Genomic DNA, 22,465 nt, shown 5'->3' on the forward strand with positions numbered 1-22,465 from the left:
GAATGGGAAATTTACTTCCGGAAACTAAGCTCTCTCGGAGGAGGGGCGGGACTGTGATGCTCTATTCTGTGTTTAAGTGATTGATCAGGTGTGTCTGATCATTGTGCTGCAATCAGAATTCCCACAGTGATGAAAGCAGACGGTCAGACTTCTCTCCCTCCTCCCTGTGGTTGGTTCCACCACCAGGATAAAAGACGCAGATTGACCAGCCCACGCTTTCATCCACCATTGTACAGTATGGCACGCTTTGGCACAAGTTCAGTTTGTTTATGTTGTTGTTTATTATAGGGCTGTAACGATTTACGATTCGAAACCGAAATCGCGACGTTCATATCCACGATACCAGGGCTCCAGACTAACTTTTTGCACTGGTGCGCCTAACTTTAAGTGCTCCACTGAGCTGAAATTTAAACTTAAAACATCTCAAGATGAATTTAATAAAAATAACAGTGAGTAAATTAACAGTGCACATCTTTTAAGGGCTTCAAACTGCATATCTAATGGCTCAATGTCTTACATACTATCCTTCATGATCTTTAGGCCTTGGGTAAACCAGCTTGCCAAGCTAGCATCTTCCATAGAAATGTATTTGAGCACAATTTAAAGAGATGTTCCAAGTAGCCTGGGGGATTTTTATGTGATTTTGCAATGATTGCAATAATCATTTGACAGCCCCACAATGCAATTTACTTTTTAATTTTAGTATTTTTAAATTTTCAATAAGAACATCACTATGGTTAATGCAGTAACGAAATGGTAGGCCTATTATTATAGGCTATTGCAATGACTTGCCATGCTCGATCTAAATGTGTCCATTCAATTCACCGTACACAAAGACCACAGTTATGCATGCAGGGAATATTCGGACTTTAAATGTAGCAGCAATATTCGGTTTGCGCCAAATACCGGATTAAATTGATTGATGCCATCAGAATGAGTTTACGCAACTCGCGCGCAAAACGAATATTGCTGTTGAAAACCGGGTTACTCCCTGCATGAAACTGCGGTCAATGGCGCACTCCTTTTCGGCGATATCTGTATCTCTGTCGTTTCGGAAGGCCTTGTATGCATTGTTTGCAATTTTAAGACGTCTTTTCATCTGCAATGACTCCTATACATTTGGCGCAAGTGGCATTCCTGTACGTCGGGTTTACGTTCAAACTATTTTTCTGGTGAATAATTATTTCGGACTGAACTTGGTGAAGGGAAGTTTCACTAGGCCTATCGTAGGCAACGATAAACTTGATCATCATCTCGGGCTCGTCTGATCGGTTTGCTGCTGCCAGCCGCCGAAAGGCAGTGGGGAGAGGGGACATTTATCTCGGCCTATGTGACCACACTGTAATGCCACTGCATCCACTCTGTTTATCTGACGGGTCTCTGACCTCTCTCTCTCTCTCTCTCTCTCTCTCTCTCTCTGCAGCACATTTTCAAATTTACACACTGGGCCACGGCCAATCAGAGGGGAGGTCCCACAAAGGGCCTGTCCCAAGGAGAACAAGTATTACCTTGAAACTTAAACACACATGGGGAAACTGAACAGTCCAATCAGTAGACTATGATAGGCTAAGCTATATGCTACTTTGTTTACAATATTTCCAGGCTTCAACCAGACAGCTGAATTAAAGAGGTAGAGTTGTAATAAAAACTAGAAAACGCAATTCCAGGGAATTACCAGCGCATGAAAATGCAAAACATATGGTGTGAAATATATTGTTAAAACAAATGACCAACATGATGAGGTTTAATATAGTTGGAATGACTGAACTAGGTAGATGAGGTTTAATATAGTTGGAATGACTGAACAGTTAAATAGGTGGATAGTTTAAAAGGTTAAATTATTTCCTAGGTAGATGAGGTTTAATATTGTTGGAATGACTGAACTAGGAAGATGAGGTTTAATATAGTTGGAATGACTGAACAGTTAAATAGGTGGATAGTTTAAAAGGTTAAATTATTTGCTAGGTAGATGATGTTTAATATGGTTGGAATGACTGAACTAGGTAGATGAGGTTTATAGTTGGAATGACTGAACAGTTAAATAGGTGGATGGTTTAAAAGGTTAAATTATTTGCTAGGTAGATGAGGTTTAATATAGTTGGAATGACTGAACAGTTAAATAGGTGGATAGTTTTAAAGGTTAAACTATTTGCTAGATAGATGAGGTTTAATATAGTTGGAATGACTGAACAGTTAAATAGGTGGATAGTTTAAATGGTTAAATTATTTGCTAGGTAGATGAGGTTTAATATAGTTGGAATGACTGAACAGTTAAATAGGTGGATATTTTAAAAGGTTAAATTATTTGTGAGGTAGGCCTAGATGAGGTTTAATGTAGTTGGAATGACTGAACTAGGTAGATGATGTTTAATATAGTTGGAATGACTGAACTGGGTAGATGAGGTTTAATATAGTTGGAATGACTGAACAGTTAAATACAGTAGGTGGATAGTTTAAATGGTTAAATTATTTGCTAGGTAGATGAGGTTTAATGTAGTTGGAATGACTGAACTAGGTAGATGATGTTTAATATAGTTGGAATGACTGAACTAGGTAGATGAGGTTTAATATAGTTGGAATGACTGAACAGTTAAATAGGTGGATAGTTTAAATGGTTAAATTATGTTGTGGACAGAGGAAACAGTTGAACAAGATGTGTAGTCTTATTAAGAGAATGATGAGACTGTATGCTTAAAGATGAACTGAACTGGAATTTGAAGTAAAGGTGATATAACAGATGTATTTTATTTCTTCTCATTGGTACAATGAATAAAATGGCTGAATTTATTAAAAGGGATAAAATTGTACGTTGAAAGTGGTGTTGCTGTTACACGGGCGCCGCCATGTTGGATTTCAACAATCGGCTACGTCACTGGCATGGTAAGCTACTCTGCACTAGCACTAGCAGCCATAGCAGATAATGAGTCTGAGGCTAGCTGACATGGCTGAGGAAACTAACATTAGGCCTAGCTGAGTTACATATTGGCCATAAGCCATTTATCATAGGCTAGCCTACATCACAAAATCTCATACAAAATTAAACCAAACTAGTGAAACAAAGGCGAACACTTTAACAGGGGAAATTATTTTTGGCTTGAATCATACTGAACGCTATTTTGTCAATGAGCAGAAACACACACGACATTCAAACTATTGATAAGATGTGCACTATGGAAACTGGTCTGTAACTTTGGACGAATAAATGCCATTGACTTGCCATATCCTGACTTAAAAAACCCTTTTCTTGCTTACTTTATCGCAAACTCGGTGGAGCAGCTTGTAGTCTTTTTCAATTCATAGAAGGGCGAGCCCACAGTCTATGTGCCATGGAGCCTAAGTTTCAACTTCGGCTTCGTTCACCCAATGCAGTCACTGGTCGCAATTACAAAGTCTGGGAAGGTTCGTTCAATCGTTTAAAGTTTTAAGTGCAGTAGCCTATCTGTCCCCTTTGGAATAATATCTCGAAGTAGCCTCAGATGAGGTCCAGTGTTAGATAGGCTACCATACGATCCAACCTAGGAAAGGGCTAGCAGCTAACACCTTAGAAACACTCTTATGTCAAACTCCACAAGCTAGCACTCCGACCATAGAGAGTAGGGGTGTAACGGTTCATGTATTCGTATTGAACCGAAACGGTACGGGCGTCACGGTTCGGTGCATTAATTTACACGGAGAATACACGGTATAAAAATACATAAAACTCGTGTGCGGATTAATTAATGTCATGCGCAATTACTGTTAAGTAGCGAGAGTTACGGGAGTTCTTTAGCGACACCTAACGCTAATCTTTAGCCTCGCCTTAGCTCTGATTGGCGCCTATGTTTTTTTTGTCAGGTCGTAGGTCGAGTCCGTCATTCATTAGCAGCACTAAGGTTAGACCAGAGCCCGTCTACGGAGAGCCTTGGCACTTCATATTAAGCCTCATTGTATCGACATTGGTTGCAGTTCCATTAGAATTCCACTGGGGGTGATCGCGGGCGAGTGCAGGTTGAATGGGGGTCTATGGAGCTAGACGGCTAAATGTATCTCTTTCACCTGCTTGTCGTGGAAGAATCGTAGATTTTATTGTAGTTTATGCAAGTTCAATATAGATTTTAGATCTAAAGTTGAATGAACGAGTACTTATGTCCTTTTCATTTCTTACAGGTTGGGTCGTTGTTGCCCATATCACGCTAGCATTGTGCTAATGAATGATGTCATTGACATATTTGAAAGGCTTTTTAGAAGACTTACGTGACTTCAAAAAATATAACAATCAACAGTGTGTATTTTCTTTGCCTCTCCTAGCGAATGCAACATTCAAATTACTACTCAAAAAATTATATCCAGAGAAAAGTGGATATTGAGGGGTAAAGCTCCATAGACCTCCATGCATTCTGCACTCGCCTGCGAGCGCCCTCAAGTGGAATCTGAGGAGGAACTGCAACCAGTCCAGAAACCGGAAGTAAACAGACAGTGCCAATTCTCTTCCTATTAGACATTCTCTGGTTAGACCCACAAGAGTTAGAGGATCCGCTGGTCTCTTTAAGATCGCAAGTTTGAGAACTTCAGTTACAGTAACGTTAGTAAAGGCGAAAGAGTGGTGGATAAGATGAAACTGTGTGTCGGCGTTGATCAGCAGTTGTTGGGTATGTGAGTGGAAAAAATGCTACACATATTTGAAGCCATCACCCAGATGATGTAGGCTACCAATCACTGAAACGAGGGGAAAAAACTTACCCTGCGCTTCAGCAGCCTTTGGATACACATACAAATAGGGCCAAAACCTATGGCTTAAATTAAATGATTTCGTAATGACAGAAAGCTATGTAAATCGCGTGGTAATTACCTTTATGTTGGGGTAACTTGTAACTTCTCACATGAGGAGCTGGTAGTGTTAAGTGCATAGACAGCAAAATAAAGTGACAACGCTAACCAGGCTAATAAACAAACCATGCTACGGTGAGTTAACGTCAAAGGGCAAAGTCACGTGACTTCTAGTTGTAGTCTGTTTATGAAATGAAAGGAGCAATTTCGTTTTTTTTAAAAAGGCAAAATATTGTGATATTTTCACAGTTAGTAGGCTAGATTATTACTTTACACAATACAAAAAAATATTGAGGCAAATTGTAGACCCTTCCATATACAACTAAACACAGATGTTGAAGGTCTTGCTTAAGTGGATTTTTAAAAATCATTTTTCTATGTAATTTGCACTTTCAGAAATAAGAGATGCTGTAGGCCTATTTTCAGTTTTATAGCTGATTGTCTTATTTTGTTTACAAGTTACAGATGGAGTCTGGGTACTTATTGTATCTTACACACTTCAGGCTGTTCAGATAGCTCAGGGAAGAGACTGTATGACACTAGGTGGTACAGCCTGAGACATGTACAAAAAAAAATGCTTTCTGCATTTTTGTTTTGCTTTTCCCTCCATTGTACCGAACTCGTACCGAACCGTGATGTCCGAACCGAGGTATGAACCGAACCGTGACTTCTGTGTACCGTTACACCCCTAATAGAGAGTATAAACCATGACTCCGACGATATCACAGACCGATAATAATGCTTTTACTAGCTGGTAACTAAACCACAGCGGGTCTGTAAATAGAATCCAATGTCCCTTTCTACTCACCCTGAAGCCAGTTGTTCACCGTCTCAGGGCAGATTGTTGATGCGAGGGAGTTTAACTCGCAGTGCTGCTATCCAAGAGACTCGTGTAATATCAACATCCACAAGGTAAAAATCTGCAAACTCTCCACTAACGTTAGCCTAAAATAAACGGCAAACTCGTGTATCCTCCGTGTATCTGGGGTCAACTTGGGGTAGCGAAGTTTTTAACAGTTTCAAGGGAGGGAGAGAGAGAGCCCGTGTGAGTTGCTGTTACGAGTGTCAGTAGTCCATACTGCGTTAGCCTACATTGACGTGACAATGCGTGTTATATAGCTTATTTGTATATGCACCGTAGCCTTCGCATAGGCCTAATGTAGTGGTGGTGAGTGAGAATGCAGTTGTGTGGAGGATGTACAGTAGGCAATGTATGTGTGTGAGGGATGGAGGGAGACAGAGAGACAGCGTGCGTGTTGCTATTTCAAGCGCCCCTCGTCCAGTTTTCTATATGACCTGTAGGCTAGGTCTACAGTAGCCTATGTTGTGCCGCACAAAATGTATCTATTTTGTACATTGCACAAAATGTATACCCCCCGAAATAAACACATACATAAATAAACATATTTTTCCCGTCACTTTGGCTTCCTTGAACATTTTCCCTACGTTTCGCAACTGCTTTGCAACAAATAGATTCCAGTGTCCATGCTCCGGCAGCGCCCACACAGTCATTTTCACCCAAATGATCCTACTGAAGGTTGAGCTGGAGCCTGAAACCCATCTAGTGGTAGTCAAGACACTACAGGCCTGTCCCTCACAGGCTCAAATTTGTAACCCATGCCATTAAAATTACAAATTTTCATGTATACATAATATGCTGCAGCTGTTGCCTATAGAACTTCTCAGGTCCTACCATGCCAGTGACGTCATTGAAACTGGCAGCGTTCTAATAGACCTCTCCAGAATATATCCCGCCTCCTAACTTCCGTATCCATCCAACTTCCGGGCGTGGATTGTCTATGGGAAATAACATGGCGTTTAGAAAGATCTAGTTTCCACTGGATTTTTTGATTTTCGGTGCCGTTTAAGTAGTATAGTCTATAGTATACTACTTAAACGGCACCGACAATCAAAAAATCCAGTGGAAACTATATGGCAGAAGTGTGTAGGCCAATCTGCCCACCAGCTTTTTCAACTTCGCTACCTACAGATGTTTTACCGGTATGATATTTCGAAACGCCATGTTATTTCTCATAGACAATCCACGCCCGGAAGTTGGATGGATACGGAAGTTACGGAGGCGGGACTTATTCTGGAGAGGTCAATACTAACAAACGCAATTTTGGTGTTGCTTAAAAAGGCTACGTATTGATTTTTTTAATTATTTTTTTTAGTGTCATTTATTTTTAATTGTCATAATCAACACATTATCAATGTTGATTCTTTCAGTTCAGTTCATCTTTAAAGCCTGAGAAACTGACAGTTGATGCAGGTGGCCGGAACACCTGGCCTAGGATTCTAATTGCTTAAGTGCTCTATTATGATGTCATCAGCCCATGTTAAGTCTATGGGGAAATTTTGTTTGTTAGTTTTTAATTAATAGTTTAAATGTAATGTAAGATGAAAAATACAAAGCTCCCATGTCCTAAGTAAGACCTACGTAACATAGTTTGAATGAAGTTTCTACGTTAAACGGTTGAAGCTGCATTAAATGCGTTAGCGGAAGAATAAAATGCCTAGGAAGAACAGTACAGTGCATTTTCATGCACTGTAAATAGTAGGCCTAGGCTATAGGCTAATCTGCATAAAGTGTGCCGTCATAAATATCAGTCTTTCAGAAAAATATTTTTATATAAGGATATATTGTAATCCTCTGGTGTTCTAAGGGAGGCTATTAAAATGTTATTTAATAAAATGTCTAGCCCCCCCCCCAAAAAAAAAAAAATAGAGATTCGTATTGAACCGTGGGTCAAAAATCCTGATACAAACCGAATCGTGAGGTTGGTGTACTGTTACAGCCCTAGTTTATTAGTTTATTTCTCCATGTTGTATGAATTAAAGATAGACTTAAATTGTCATTGTGCAGTTGGTCCATACAATGCAATTTGCCTGTGCAGCTTCTAAAAACAATACTCACATACACAATCACACAAAAAAATAAATAAGAATACACATTATAAAAAGAACATCAAGGCATTAACATGGCTCCATTGCTTGAAGTCCATTTTAAAGTGCAACTGTGCAAGCTCCCATTGCTTAAAGTCCATTTTTAAAGTGCAAATGTTTTGCTTTGTTTTGTAAAATAAAAGTTTGAAATGCTATGGAGTGCCCTATTTTTGACCCTCAAACTGATATCTCAATTGTAACTCCTCCTTCTCAACAGTTTCTTATTGCAATGTCTCCTCATTTGCTCTATTATTTCTCCTAAGGAGAAACAAGTTGTAAGTGAGACTACACTTAAATACACCCTATTTCTCAAACTAATATCTCTTATGTGACTCCTACTTGTCTCATTGCTATGTGTCTCATCTTTTGCTTGTTTTATTTCTCCTAAGGCAAAATTAGGAGAAATAACTGTGACAAAAGTAATACTTAAATGATCCTTAAAAGAGAATCACCATTTCGCCTCCTGAGCAACAGAAGGGATACAAATGAGAAACACATTTTTCCTCTGGGCAGTAGGTCACATGGCTTGGGAGGTATTGGAAAAAAAGGAGACCATTCATATAGGAAATAATGTATTTTCTTTCAAAGATTCATATAAAATTCAGTGTGCATACAGTGGCTATAAGAAGAGGTGTGTCTGAGGAGTCCCATATAGGATAACTATTCTGCATTGGTTTGGAGTCACTGGAGGAGGTCACATGATGTCAAAGCTATTGACAAAAAAAGACTATAGGGAGGGAAAGTAATCTCATCGCCATCTAGTGGTTGCGTTCCTAGAGTTTAGCGGAGTGGATGGGATTTTTTTTTTTTTTGGATTATAAACATGCTTTGCCACAAAAACATGGGTAAGTCCAGCTATATGAAGTTATTATTTTGCTGTCACTTCATCTGTTTTATAACCCAGAAGGATGTACTGTATCAAATGATAGCTCTGTGTCTCCTCTTTCATCTGATATGCTTGCCATATCTATGCGATCACGGGTTCGCAAATAATTCAAATGAGAGTAATGGGTGCGCAGGTGAACGCAGAGAAGTATAGATTGTAAATATGATGCAATTTGATTTCATTTCATGATTTTTTTTTTATTTTCATACTTGATCATACAGACAAGTGTGTAGTCTCTTTGGAAAGCCCCACTTCTTCTCTGTCATGCAATAAAGGTTTAATCTCGCTGTGATGAACAGTCGCGGAGCAATGTAACGGAGAAGAAAGGGTGTGTTTTTTGACGCACTTTGCGTCAATCGGGTTCTAAGGGTTAATGCCTTCCATATGTTAGGCACTGGGGTCACCTCTATACATACAGTCGGCAACTAGTCATAATCGTGGTTACCGCCCCCAGTTGCCGTGGTTACCGTAGCTGAAAAGCCCCCGAGGGGGAAAACATTCGTTTCGATTGCATGTAATCTAATGGAGGTGCACCGGCTTGAGTACACAGCACCTATAAAAATATTAAATCTTTTAGCAAACATCACTAAACGGCACAAACACGTTTCAACTGAGAGTTATCTGTGTGTCAAGGTTAAGGGTAACATTAAGTTCCCTCATTTTGCTAATTCCAGTTAAACGGCCAGAACTGTCTCGAGTGTACTCATTGTAGAACTGCTTTCAATGGCCGGACTGTGTAGCTCGGTTTAGCAAGCTAACCCTTTTGCCTTAACATCACATACTCGTAAGTTGCATCTGAATTTATTCTCACATGAATGCACATTCCCTATGGCCGTGGGAATAGTTTTAACAAGTAATGTGTACCAGTTGGTTATGTTACACTGACGATATAAAGTTAGCCAGTTAGCAACCTAATGATGCTACCATTGAATATAGCTTCCAGAGAAATTTGTCATCAACATTGGGCAATCGAGGGTGAATTAAGTTGTTAGCATACACTGGGCAGTTAAGTAAACACAATTCCTTCAAATTATTGTGTTCAGAAACAAGCAGAACTCCACCTGAATGTAAAACGAATGTATAAACAGTGTTTCCCATACATTGACTTATTTGTGGCGGCCCACCACAATATCAACATTGACCACCACACAATGATTTTCCAGGTTATACTAAATTGTGCTTAAATCTGGTTAGCATCATAACCACGCTGCACTAATTTGCTAAAAACTGTTGCATTCAAGTTAATTCTGCAAACCTACCACCACAAATAGAATTCAATTCTGTGGGAAACACTGTATAAAGTCTAACTGTTAGCTAGTTCGCCCATTGACTTCCATTGTGTGAGGTTAGCATGCTTTCCCCCTCGTGGGGGGCGGTAACCTTTCCGAACGTCTTAACCGACTGTATGTATAGAGCTGGTAAGTCCCGCCCATCCGCTAATCCCCCAGTGGACCTCTAGATTGAAAAATCGTCAATGCAAGTGAATGTGAGAAAATAATTATTTTCTGGTCCCGTTTGAATTGTGCCATGAATGTGAGGCCATCCTTAAAAATATTCTTGTTTGCAGTAACAGCCAAAAAAAAACTAAAAATGGTTCGGTAGGTAGGTCAATATTTTTTTTTCCAAGATTCAAAGTAAAAAAAAAAGTATTTTGGTCATGGTGATTACGTACAGGTATGAATTTACACAAATGTGCATATCGAGAGGTAACTGACTGGGTCTTCAACCCGTGCCTTCAGGTGCACCATTGCAAACCTCATTCTGATGCAGGTTATATAGACCAGCCTTTCTCAAACTTCTTTGACTGACCTGAGGCCCGGTCATGGCAGACTTTGGGGTCATAGGGCTCACCTACATGTACCCAGAAAGAACGCTACAATAGCTTTTGGCCACGTTATATTGAAATCTGACTATACAATACTCAATGCTATACAGTGTGTTATACAGTCTCTGCTCTGTTTCTATGGAAGTTCCAAAAAACAACGTCGTTCTATTAAGTGTTTATTAAATAAATAAATAGCCTTCCAACAGGTTGAAGCGGAGCTTGATACCAACGTTATCGATTAGTTTCAGTTTCTCTCGCGCAGTCGCGCATTGAATGAATGCTAATACCACCACTTTATTATATGGCTCTATGTTTAATGACATCGATAGCAGAAACGTTTGTTTTCTTTTTTTGTCGGCCCGCGGTTTCTTGATCAACTGCGCAGCAAATTATCAGATGAAGCACCGGGCCTAATTTCACTCCACGACTCCGCGGACCAGCAGTCTCCACGTTGCGGAGAGGATGGGAAAAGATCTGGGCACAGTTCTTCCAGAACTTCGTGCCAAGTAAAAGCGTTATCAGTTTGTGTGAATGAAACGAAGCGTATAGGCCATAGTGTGACATGCGTAAAACCAATGGTGTAGAGATGACGCCACAGGGTTTTATTTAAGTGAGCCTACGTTTGCATGTAGGCAATTTATATTCACAATACTTAGGCCTACTAAAATAAATAACATTTTATTGCATTTGTACTGGTTTTTTAGAGTAAAATATTTGGGTCGGTTCTAAATTGACAGGGTCGGTCGGGTTACGGCAAACGAAAATATTTTTAAGGATGGCCTGAACATATGTTGTCTGTGAGTTTTTAATATAATTTTTCATGTTACGAGTTTGACAGTATATTATATGATTCTTCGGCTATCAGTTGTGGAAAAGACATAACGAGAAAGACTACATGTCGCCTGTGACATGAGCTAATCGCTAATCACATTAGCTGAGATGCTAGTTTTTGTAACGGCAGGAATAAACACACATGGTAACAAAAATATTCGAAACATGTCTAGCTTCATTCAACACATTAACACTACCCGCTCAATTGTAGCATTCTTTACACGAAAATTTATATTAAAAATTCACAGACAACATATGTTCACATTCATGGCAAAATTCAAGCGGGACCAGAAAATAATTATTATCTCACAGTCACTTGCATTGACGATTTTTCAAACTAGAGGTCCAGCGGGAAAGGGCGGGACTTACCAGCTCTATTGCTTCAAGTGGTCATACCTTATTTTTAGGATCAGTTGAATAGAGTATCGAAGCCATGACATAGCGTTGTCAAGGCAGCGATATCACTGGATCAATCTACCATTAGAAATCACCATAGCGGTGGCTTTCTTAATATATTTCAATCATTATACAATGTTTCTAAGACGTTAGTATATTTTTTTTACACTGTAGGAATCACATACTACAACATATATTCATACCAACACAATCAAATTCGTGACTACGGAGTTTTATTTTAACATAGGTTTCCTCCGTAAAAGAGACCTGCATGTAACTTCACAGCATGCGGTTAAATCCTTAAATTCACGGACGTGTTTTGGCTTTATTTTTTTGGCAAAAAACGTCACTCTTAACAGCCGCCAGTCTTTGAGAAGACGCAAATTATCCTCTGGAATTTTGTTTCTTACTATTGCACCTGCCAGGGAATCCGTGTTATGTGGCTAAGCTGCTGCCTAGCAGGTAAAGCACGTTTAAATGGCTATAGCCTACATTTAAAACAATTTATTAGCTAGAAATGATGCCATATGTCTATATTCAATGCTATTTAAGCCACTTCGAAAGTTTGTTTAGATCCAGTGATTCTGCCGTCATGGAAACGCTACGTCACACTTCGGGACTCTATAGACCCTTTCAACAATAAAAACAAAAACAATGCTTGAACGTTCTATTTGGGCCCCAATCTACTTCCTCTGCATTAAGATAACATATGGAATGTTAAAAAGGAAGTCTTGTGGGGCCAACTATGATGCTGATAATGGAACTCTCTTGAAAGGGTCTATTGTTTTGAGTTTTTGTCGTAACACGGTGATAAGGAACTACAGCTGCATGTGACGTCACATATTTGGGCGCTTAATCTCTAACTGATCAATACGCAATTTGCTTTACTGGCTTAACATATTTTTGTAATAACGGAACGTGATGTAAACCACGTGGTGATCACCTTTATGTCTGGATAACTGGTGTTGTGTGGTGTTGTGGTGTTGTGTCACATGAAGAGCTAGCTGTAAGTGTTAAGTGTCAATGCTAACCAGGCTAATAAACAAACCATGCTACCGTGAGTAACGTCGAAGGGTAAAGTCACGTGACTTATTTTGTAGTTTGTTTATGAAACAAAAGGAGCAATTTCGATTTTCTTAAATAAGGCAAAATAGGGTCTGACATTTTCACAGTTAGAATATTATTACTGTATAGACACTGAAAAATATTTTTGGTGGATAACATCGCTGATTTGGCTTCACAATATTTTTTTTAAAATAGGTCTATGGGACTTAACATTGGAGCTGCTCTTCGATAGGAACGCAACCACTTGGGGCGCTGGTTTTCACTTTCCCTCCCTATGAACACTCAGTACTGGTGCACCGCAGGGATGTGTGTTAAGGCCCCTGCTGTACTCGTTGTATACTCATGACTGTTTGGCAACTCACACCTCAAACACCATCATTTAGTTTGCTGATGACACCACCATAATCGGCTGTATCACGAGTGATGATGAGTCTGCTTACAGAGCAGAGGTGGCAACCCTGACATCCTGGTGCCAAGACAACAACCTGCTGCTCAACATCAGCAAAACCAAGGAGTTGATTGTGGACTACAGGAGACAGCAGGAAGAGCACGCATCCATCTATATTAGAGGCACAGCAGTAGAGAGAGTCAGCTGCTTCAGATTCCTTGGAATTAACATCAGTGAGGATCTGAGCTGGTCACACCATATAGGTATGGTCACAAAGTCAGCAAGACAGCGACTCTTCTTTCTTCGGCGGCTGAGGAAGTTTGGTATGGATTGGGGTGGGCGATATGGACAAAAAATAATATCTCGATATTTTTTGTGATTTTGACGATAACGATAATTAGTCGATATCCTTTAAAAAAAATTGTAAAAGTCTGAGTTACTTTACAGCTCATTATTTATGAATAGCATCAATACAATAATAACCAATAACCTAACCTGTGACTTTTTAACCAAATCAACCAATGCATTGTCACTCTATGACACATTTCCAATTTTGCCCCCACTTGTGTGTGTGGAACATGGTCTAGCCAGCTACATTAGAGAAGATGACTAGGCCTAACAGTTTCTCAAGAGAAAGTCTGAAGCTGAAGTTCCTTTCAAAAACCTTTACTTAGGATTCACTGTAAAACTAAGCAGACCAACAGAGTACATCTCAGTTATTCCCTTCGATGTTTTGTTTAAGAGAAATCATGTAGGCTAGCATTCCAAGTTACAGAATGGAAACTAATGTGTTAGCTTATGGCTAATGTATATGAGAAATCCCATAGAGATGCTAACGGTTAGCATAATCGATACACGTAGATATTTAGAGCGAACTTTAGTCCATTTACAAAAGGGTTACATGAGAAGAGTTCTTTGTTTACAACTGACTACTAAAATACTCAAAGGCAAATGTTTTCTCTCCATATAATACCATGTAGGAAAAAAGGACTGTCTCATCAATGCTACGTGAACAGAAGTAGCTGCACAAAATCCCTTGTAGGCTACGTCTTGATCTCGCTACACAAAATAAACATTAGACCTGTGTGTGACAACGTGGACCCACTAGGGATCATGTGACACTTGCTCTGCTGCAACGGGGCTTCTCTTGCATTAGTCCATGAGCCACAGGCCCAAAAAGGGGCGTGTCACTACCACTTGGGGGGGCAAATTCTCACTATATTTTTCTGAAAGCTACATATCTCTGGAGTATAAAATGGTATGATAGCAAGTTGGATCTTGTAGCTTTGTGGCTGTACAGGCCTTCAAAGTTGACCTCTGATTTGAAAAAAGGAAATTCCGCCTATTGGCTTTTTTTTGTTAAACCACTCATAAGAGCCCAGAAAATAATCCAAACCTCATCATTACTGATGCATATGTGGCATATGTTGGCATACATATTTTGAATCATTGTGATTTTGCCCTTCATTTTGGTTGATAAAATTCAAGATTTATGTGTAATAATGAGCAAATCTACGTTTTCAGAGACACAACGTGTTGTACCACTAATTGAAATGCCCACTCCCTCATTAATCAATGTATTTATACCCTCCTACCTCCCAGCAGAGACTTGAAATACAAATTATTACATAGGTCTGCATTGCTATGCTATTTACTATTTGTAAATGTACTATTCGGAAACACCCCAAAATTCAGTAAATTAGTATTTTATTGAAACTACCCATAAGAGATATTCCAAGAGATCAAAACATCATGATTACCAATCACATATTACCTTTACATTCAAGGAATACCATATGAAAATTGTTCACATCACCACATGTACCCAGCTTAACATAAATATTATAATTTTATAATGCCCAGGGCACATGAAATACATACAGTAATTTCCTGTGTATTAGCCGTATTGTGTATAAGCCACAGGACAGTGTTTTATGCAAGTTAAAAGAAACAAAACCATATACCATATTAACTGCCCCTGTGTATTAACCTCATAGCTGAAGAAATTTTGCAAAATCAATGGAAAAGCTGCAGCTAATAGTTGGGAAATTATGGTAATTGCATCACAGGTGCTAAAATGATGTACATTATACATTTCAGTTGTACTTTTGACTAGTAAGAATGTGGGAATGAGATGTAGATGAACTGGTTGGTGAAAATATTCATACTTTACACATTGTTATCATTATGTACAATTATTATTATTTTTATTATTATCATCATCATACTTAAAATTGTCTTTCATCTGATGTTAAAATCATTTCCATTGAAAAGAAATAATAACTAACTAATACTAACTAACTAACTAATAAATAGAAACTAATCAAAGACTTGATCTACAAGTACATACATTTACAACAGTTTTAAAAATTATACACAGTAAGATCTGATGAGACAGAAACTGAAATTGGATCAATCCATTTTCAGAGGAACATGAGTTCATTTGCATATCTACAGCAGGCAAAGCAACACAAGAGGTTAGGGATGATCTGATTCAGGCTCAGATCATGACATAGAGGCTGGAGTCAGATACACCTAATCACAAATTTCATGATACATTGACAAAGCAAAAATTATTGACAGGCAAAGATCATGACATAGAGGCTGGAGTCAGATACACCTAATCACAAATTTCATGATACATTGACAAAGCAAAAATTAAAGACATTTACGAGTCAAAAAAGAAAATACAGGCACATGGCAAGGCCATCATGTTAAAGACTGGACATGAAATAAGTCTTTTGTCACCCTCTTGGACCTTAACCATGGTCATTAGCGACACCTGAGGGGACCCCAAGGAAAACCTCTAAAGCTGCACTTGCAAAGCATTTGCAGAAACTTGCATCACTATCAGATAATCTTCCAGATGAATATAATACAGCAACAATCATTGATGGAATGTCTCTGGTCTAGAAGGTCAATAACAATGTCTCAACTTATGCAGACATTGCTACTGCTATTCATAGCATGATCCGTAAAGAGGCAAAGCAGAGGCAGATCATTTTTTATATTAAATTAGATTAGATTTAACTTTATTGTCATTGTGCAGAGAACAAGTACAGAGACAACAAAATGCAGTTTGCGTCTAACCAGAAGTGCAAAAAAGCAGAAAAGTGCAATGTGATATACACAGTATAGGCAGTTGGTGCATAGACAGGACAAGAAATATAGTGCAGTGTAGACAGTAGTATACAGTTGTTTTGCAGAAGGTGGTTTAGAGTAGCATAAATTAAATATAAATATGTGCAGTGTATTAGCAGTTACCTTATAAGAGCAGAATAAATATGGCTATGTACTGTAATATGAACATTGTATGAACAACATGTACAGGTATGTGCAATGTAGTGGCGGTACCATTATAGTAGTAGTAAGAACAATATAGATATATGCAGTGTATTAACAGAATATATTACAGAAAAACTGAATAAATATGGATATTTAGTATGAACCATATAGACAGATATGTACAGTATGTACAGCTGTGTGGAGTGTGGTAACAGTACCATTGTAGTGCAGAAACAGTAACATTACAATAGTATTAATAATAAGTGTATGTGCAGGATGAAAAGCAGTAGAATATGGCTATGTACAGTATAAGTGTAATTACAGTATTTGTAAATAAATAGATGGATGGGATAGATGGGTGGGATAGGGTAGTGCCGTTGTAGCACTACCCTAGTGGGGGGGGGGGGGGGGGGCTAGGGGATGTCCACCTTCTTGTTGTCCCTGTCAAGGTTGCCATGGTCGTGGACACCTCAATAGGCACAGGCAAGGAGGCATCAGGCGGGGGCAGGGCAGGGGGTGATGGGGGCTTAGTTCGTTGGATGTCACCGGGATGCAGAGCTAGAGTTCAGTAGTGTGACAGCCGCAGGAAAGAAGCTTCCTCTGAACCTGCTGGTTCGGATGCGGAGAGACCTGTAACGCCTCCCGGAGGAGAGTGGGGTAAACAGTCTGTGGTTGGGGTGAGAACAGTCTTTGATGATGCGCGCCTTAAGCAAGCATTGCTTGCCCTGGATGGCCTCGATGGAGGGGAGTGAGGAACTGGTGATGTGTTGGGCAGTTTTCACCACCCTCTGCAGTGCTTTCCGGTTGTGGGCAGAGCAGTTGCCATACCAAACTGTGACACAGTTGGTGAGGATGCTCTCGATGTTGCAGCGGTAGACGTTCACCAGGATCTGAGGAGACAGATGGACCTCAGAAAGAAGAGACGCTGGTGAGCCTTTTTGATCAGGGTAGAGGTCTTGAGGGTCCAAGAGAGGTCCTCAGAGATGTGGATGCTCTCGATGTTGCAGCGGTAGACGTTCACCAGGATCTGAGGAGACAGATGGACCTCAGAAAGAAGAGACGCTGGTGAGCCTTTTTGATCAGGGTAGAGGTGTTGAGGGTCCAAGAGAGGTCCTCAGAGATGTGGACACCCAGAAACTTGAAGCTGGTGACATGCTCCACCTCAGTCCTGTTGATGAGAATGGGTGTGTGTGTGCTAGCTTTAGACTTCCTGAAGTCCACAATGAGCTCTTTGGTCTTCTTGGTGTTGAGAGCCAGGTTGTTATCAGTGCACCACGATGTTAGGTGCTGGACCTCCTCCCTGTAGGCCATCTCATCGTTTTTTGCTGATGAGCCCAATCGCTGTAGTGTCATCTGCAAACTTGACAATGGTGTTAGAGCCATGTACAGGTGTGCAGTCGTAGGTGAAGAGGGAGTAGAGGAGAAGGCTCAGCACACATCCCTGTGGTACACTGGTGTTCGATGGTTGAGGAGGTGCGATTATCTAACCTAACAGACTGAGGTCTGTTGGTTAGGAAGTCCAGAATCCATAAGTTTGGTTTTTCTTTTATCACATACACATATATTGGTAGATGTTTTTTCTTTACCTTGACATGTTTCGACGTATACTTCCGTCTTCATCAGAAGGTCACACGGTGGAGTAGTGTGACACGTTTTTATCAGCTGATGTTGTTACGGAGGTGTGATCCACCTGTCAGTTTTTTGACGGGTGGACCACACCTCCTGCATGCCAGAGTCAACAGATACCACCGCTGGATAAAGGAGGCGATTGAAATAAGAAAGCGGAGCCTAAAGGCGATGAACAGAGATGAGGGAGCATATATGCTCTCCCATACCTGGAGTGCCGTCCTGGGGGGCGGCTGACTGACAGCAGGTGAGCGGTGGAGCTACTCCACCGTGTGTACTTCTGATGAAGATGGAAGTATACGTCGAAACATGTCAAGGTAAAGAAAAAACATCTACCAATATATGTGTATGTGATAAAAGAAAAAACAAACTTATTTATCTCAAGTGTAGACACAATGAATGCAATACAAGCAGTCCAGAATCCAGTTACAGAGGGAGGTATTGATGCCCAGTTCACTGAGTTTGGTGATCAGTTTGTAGGGGATGATGGTGTTGAACGCTGAGCTGAAGTCAATGAACAGCATTCTTACATATGTGTTGCTATTGTCAAGGTGGGACAGGGCAGAGTGAAGTGCCATAGAGATGGCATCCTCTGTGCTCCTGTTCTGACGATGATGAATTCAATGAATAGATTAAAGATCCTTTGTACTCGTTTCAGCTACAATTTAAAAAACATTTGTACTGCAGACCTATGTATGTCATCATTTAACATTAATTTCAACTCGCAATTGAAAGTAAGGAAGGTATAATAGTAATGATCAATAAGGTCTGCATTCAGGTATTGCCATAACATGTTGCTCTGAAAACTCAAATTAGCTTTTTTTTGCACATAAATCTTGAATTTTATCAACCAAAATGAAGAGCAAAATCACATAATGAGTCAAAATATGTATGCCAACATCAAACACCACATATGCATCAGTAATAATAAGAATTGGATTGTTTTCTGGGCTCTTATGAGTGTTTTAACAAAAAAAGCCAATAGGCGGAATTTCAAATCAGAGGTCAACTTTGAAGGCCTGTATAGCCACAAAGCTACAAGATCCAACTTGCTATCATACCATTTTATACTCCAGAGATATGTAGCTTTCAGAAAAATATAGTGAGAATTTGCCCCCCCAAGTGGTAGTGACGACCCCCTGTGGCTCATGGACTACATACACCTCCTGGATTTAGTGAAAGTATGGGGTTTCAATTAGGGCTGCACGATATTAGGAAAACATGCGATATGCGATAACATTATTGAGTACTGCGATAACGATATAACTTGCGATATTTAAATATTTAATTTTTTTCTCCATTCTACTTGCTGCTAACATAGACTGTAGGGTGGGGGGGGGGGGTAAATGTATAATTACAGAATTAAATTTATAATTTTCTACATAAACAATATAAAATATACTGCTCAAAAATTAAGGGGACACTTCAATCATACACTGGATTGGTGCTGACACTGTTTGATTCTGAGCATAAGAAAAAAATTTAAGGCGAGTGTTTTATTTTGCAAGAACTGTCAGACATTCTGTGAATGCAGTTTGAGAATGGAGAGAAGGGTGGAAGGTTTCAAAAAATGGGTTTGAAAAATTTTGGAAAACTGTAAGTATTCCTTTCATTTTTTGAGCAGTAGATTATGTAGCCTAGGTGGACAGCTAAGATACCCACTGACTAGGCTATCTAAGTTGTGTGGAAGATGTGCTCCAAGAAAATCCTCGTAAAAGACGGATAGACAGCCAATCTGAATACTTGTGCACCAACCAGCGGAATATTCCACATTTTGCCAGCCTTTGCTGGGCCTAGCAAAAAAGCTACTGTACTTAAGCTATATCGCTGCGGTCACTCATCTAAAATCTTAAGTATCCCAGTCTGTAACCTCATACGCTGCGCATCCCACGTTATTAGGCTACCGGCATGCCGCGGAAAGTGAAAGTAAGTGGCTGCGATCACACAGTCCAGGCTAACGAAGTAGGCTTAACAACTTTTACAAATAACGAATTCTGATTACCTCTCTGCTGCTGTCTGGGGCTTTTGCTAAATGCAAATTATGAAATACAAGCCTTACAGTGAAAGACAGATAGGCTATCTTCTGATCCTATAACAACAACGAAAGAAATTGTTTATTTGAACACGGTGGAGAAGGACGCATTTGGCGCTGTGTTTGTAATAAGTCGGCCTTCATAAAACCAAAATATTTCCATATAACAGACGTGTTTTTCCTTTTAGTCACCAATTCCTCTTCACCTAAGTGTAGCCTACCTCGCTTGACTCACTATCTTCAGCCATCACGACTTAGCTCCTGCCTCAACACCTAAAAAAACACCACACACCTAAACTGGTGGGGGACGGGCTTCTAGGGCTGCATGACAGCATCGGTTTGGTAAAATATGTTGACATTCAGAATGTGAATACACCATAGACTGTATGGAATGCGCGCGGCACAGAAAATGTATCAAAATGTATCGAAAATTAAGCAATCTTTGCGGTATGTCCATCGCAAGCGTTGATATCGCGATAACGATAGATTTTAGATATATCGTGCAGCCCTAGTTTCAATGCGTGATTTCGAGTGTTTCCCCCCTATAAGTAATTTAAATACTCGATAATGTTAATTGCACATCGTTAAAACAACAATCACAATATTATCGCAGACGATATATATCGCCCACCCCTAGTATGGACGGTGAAATACTGACCAACTTCTACCGCTGTACCATTGAGAGCATTCTGACCGGCAACATTACAGCATGGTATGGAAACAGCACCGCTCATGATCGCAAAGCTCTGCAAAGGGTGGTCACGTCAGCATCACAAGGACTGAGTTACCAACTATCCAGGACCTTTACAGCCAGCGCTGCAGGAGGAAGACCAAGCAAATCCTCGCTGACCCCAGTCATCCCAGCCACAGTGTCTTCACCCTCCTACCATCTGGTAGAAGGTACAAGAGTATGCGGACTTCTACGAGCAGATACAGAGATAGCTTCTTTCCACAAGCCACCAGGATGCTGAACTGTAATTCTCTTCCACATACAGTAGCTAATCAACCTCAAACCTCAAACCTCAGAACCCCCCTCCCCCCACACACACACAATACACCTTCCTAATTACTGCTTTTCAATTTTACTCTTTTAAGTTGAGCTTGCTCTTGAGCTTAAGAATTTCATTACTTATAATTAATTTTATAAGTACATGACAATAAAACTACTACTTGAACTTGAAGGTAATTCAGAAGGTACTTTATAGACGTCCCAAGTAGGTCGGCTGGGAGCAAGTAGAAAGCCCATCTGTTTGTAGGCTACACTGTCTGCAAACACTGGGTGAAACCGGCCACATTAAAACAAAATTGAATATCTGTCGAATATCCGAATATCAAACTAACTTCACCTCGGTGGCTAAAGTTAATTGAGACCTCTAAGCTTGGACACTACATTACATGCTTAGTTGACTCCCAATATGGGAACACTAGAATTCTCGCGTCTGTGACATCAGCTGGTAATCAATAGTCACAAAATTTGACAGGTCACCAGAACCAAAGATTTGACCATGAAGGAACGTTGTTCCATGACCGTGAGGGAACGTTAGCATCGAACGTTCCCGCATCCTTCAGCAGACGTCCTCGGAACTTTCCCCGAACCGAAAATTGTTTGCTGGGTAGCCTATGTTTGGTTAGGCTACATTACTTACAATTTCTCCGACGTCTTCTCTCCGTAGGTCTCCTTTACGTTTAACAAGATCGTCTATGACTTCATCCGTCTCGTTGCAAACGCGTGTCATATCTAGCTTGGGCTTGTGGCTGTAGCCCTCACGAACATGTTCATACAAACTACAGCGCAGATTTTGAGAAGAACAACGATAGATTACTTTAGTCCAACCACATGGGCTTAGACAACACCATGCCGAAGACTTTAAAGCAGAAATAACACCAATCCCTCGTAACGAACTCATACCCACGGACGTCGCCATTCTGAATCTTCTTCTTCTTGTTTTCATGGCAGTTGGCAAGTACATTACCGCCACCTTCTGAAATGGAGTGTGGGTCTGAATCATTTATTCCCTACTACACTTATAGTTAGTCATTCGAGGGGGTCCACGCGCACCCCCCATAATTGTTGTTGACACCCATTTTTTTAGACTCCTTAATATGTCTAGTTAACAATAAAATATGTTAGCATTGCTGCAAATTGTCCCATGACTGTTTTTCAGAGCTGTTTTTAGAACCTGTGCAATAGCGAGTTTTACAATTAAGACATTTAACAATTCATATAACTTTTCAACCAGACATGATATAAAGACAAATGAGACCACTTTTTCATACAACACGGGGAATTGATTAGAGGGGTTAATTTATTGATAGAAACACTTTTTGAAAACTTTAAGGCCTAAATTATTTAAAAAAAAAACTAAATTTCTACAAATC

At 39.9% G+C, this 22,465-nt stretch overlaps 1 protein-coding gene across 2 annotated transcripts in view; it reads right to left on the bottom strand.

Annotated features, from left to right (window-relative positions):
• sars2 (seryl-tRNA synthetase 2, mitochondrial) overlaps positions 1-22,025 on the bottom strand; it is a 54,208-nt gene extending 32,183 nt beyond the window's left edge. For both annotated transcript variants that reach the window (XM_076281816.1, XM_076281814.1), the window contains exon 1: positions 21,733-22,025. In XM_076281816.1, coding sequence (XP_076137931.1) covers positions 21,733-22,011 — 279 coding nt within the window. In that variant the 5' untranslated portion in view covers positions 22,012-22,025. The remainder of the gene's footprint in view (positions 1-21,732) is intronic.
• Between the last annotated feature and the right edge of the window lie 440 nt (positions 22,026-22,465).

Source organism: Alosa pseudoharengus, unplaced genomic scaffold (genome assembly GCF_046254945.1).
Source record: "Alosa pseudoharengus isolate Yale_2024_CS ecotype anadromous, Long Island Sound unplaced genomic scaffold, YU_APseudo_1.1 YU_APseudo_1.1_scf_13, whole genome shotgun sequence".
Lineage (NCBI taxonomy): Eukaryota > Metazoa > Chordata > Actinopteri > Clupeiformes > Clupeidae > Alosa > Alosa pseudoharengus.